Source organism: Limulus polyphemus, unplaced genomic scaffold (genome assembly GCF_000517525.1).
Source record: "Limulus polyphemus unplaced genomic scaffold, Limulus_polyphemus-2.1.2 Scaffold8055, whole genome shotgun sequence".
NCBI lineage: Eukaryota > Metazoa > Arthropoda > Merostomata > Xiphosura > Limulidae > Limulus > Limulus polyphemus.
In genome coordinates, this window is record NW_013673665.1 from 8,148 (window position 1) to 8,982 (window position 835).

Genomic DNA, 835 nt, shown 5'->3' on the forward strand with positions numbered 1-835 from the left:
CTTTGCGCGAAATTCAAAAACAAACAAACAAACTTTAAAGAATAGTAAATGAAATATATATATATCAATCTTTAGGGCCTAACCAGTGTACATGTGGTAATATTGGATGAAAATGATTGGACCCCTACTTTTCTCAACGAAACGTTCGTGCTGAACGTTACCGAAGGTAAGTTATATTTAGATCTTGGTAAAAACAAAATAAAACGTCAATTCGTAGTTGTTGAAGTTCTATTGTATGTATTCACTGACACTTGGCAATAAAGATTTCCGTATTTGCTGTTGTCAAAAAACAAAACAAAAAATGTCATAACTTTACAAATTATTGAATAGCTAACACTTGGTCTAGAGAAATTTTATTGGATCTCAAGATATGCCAGTGAACCTGCCATGTCTACGTTCACGTTGGGATTCCATAAGCTTGTCACGTAAATCAAGAAAACAATAATATTTCGCGCCTTGACTGACAGCAACGACCAGAAAGCTCGCGCGTCTCCACGTGCTTCTTCGTCATTAGCTGTACTGTCTTTTAGATGTTAGAAGTTCTCTATATTACAGAGTTAGTTTGTTACCTGACTCTGTCGGAGGACGTGGATTTAAACAAAAAAATAATCCTTGAAGATAGCATTTATATCCGGAAACATCCGTTAGCTAAGTTCTTGCACAGATCTTAAAATATTAAAATTGATAAAAGGAAACATCGGCACATGTAGATATGTAGATCTTGAAAGTCGGGTTATTCAAAACTTGAAAATAGCGTTGATAACTAGACCAATTTTTGGTTGAGATGTTGCAAAAGAAATATCTGCTGAAGCTTTTCGCTAGAAACTAATCGTAG

General features: G+C 34.7%; 1 protein-coding gene across 1 annotated transcript in view; it reads left to right on the top strand.

Annotated features, from left to right (window-relative positions):
• Positions 1-835, top strand: part of LOC106475077 (protein dachsous-like) — a gene marked incomplete at both ends in the record, with an annotated part of 35,833 nt that overhangs the window by 7,884 nt on the left and 27,114 nt on the right. Inside the window, one exon of the mRNA XM_013935771.1 lies at positions 76-166. Coding sequence (XP_013791225.1) covers positions 76-166 — 91 coding nt within the window. The remainder of the gene's footprint in view (positions 1-75; positions 167-835) is intronic.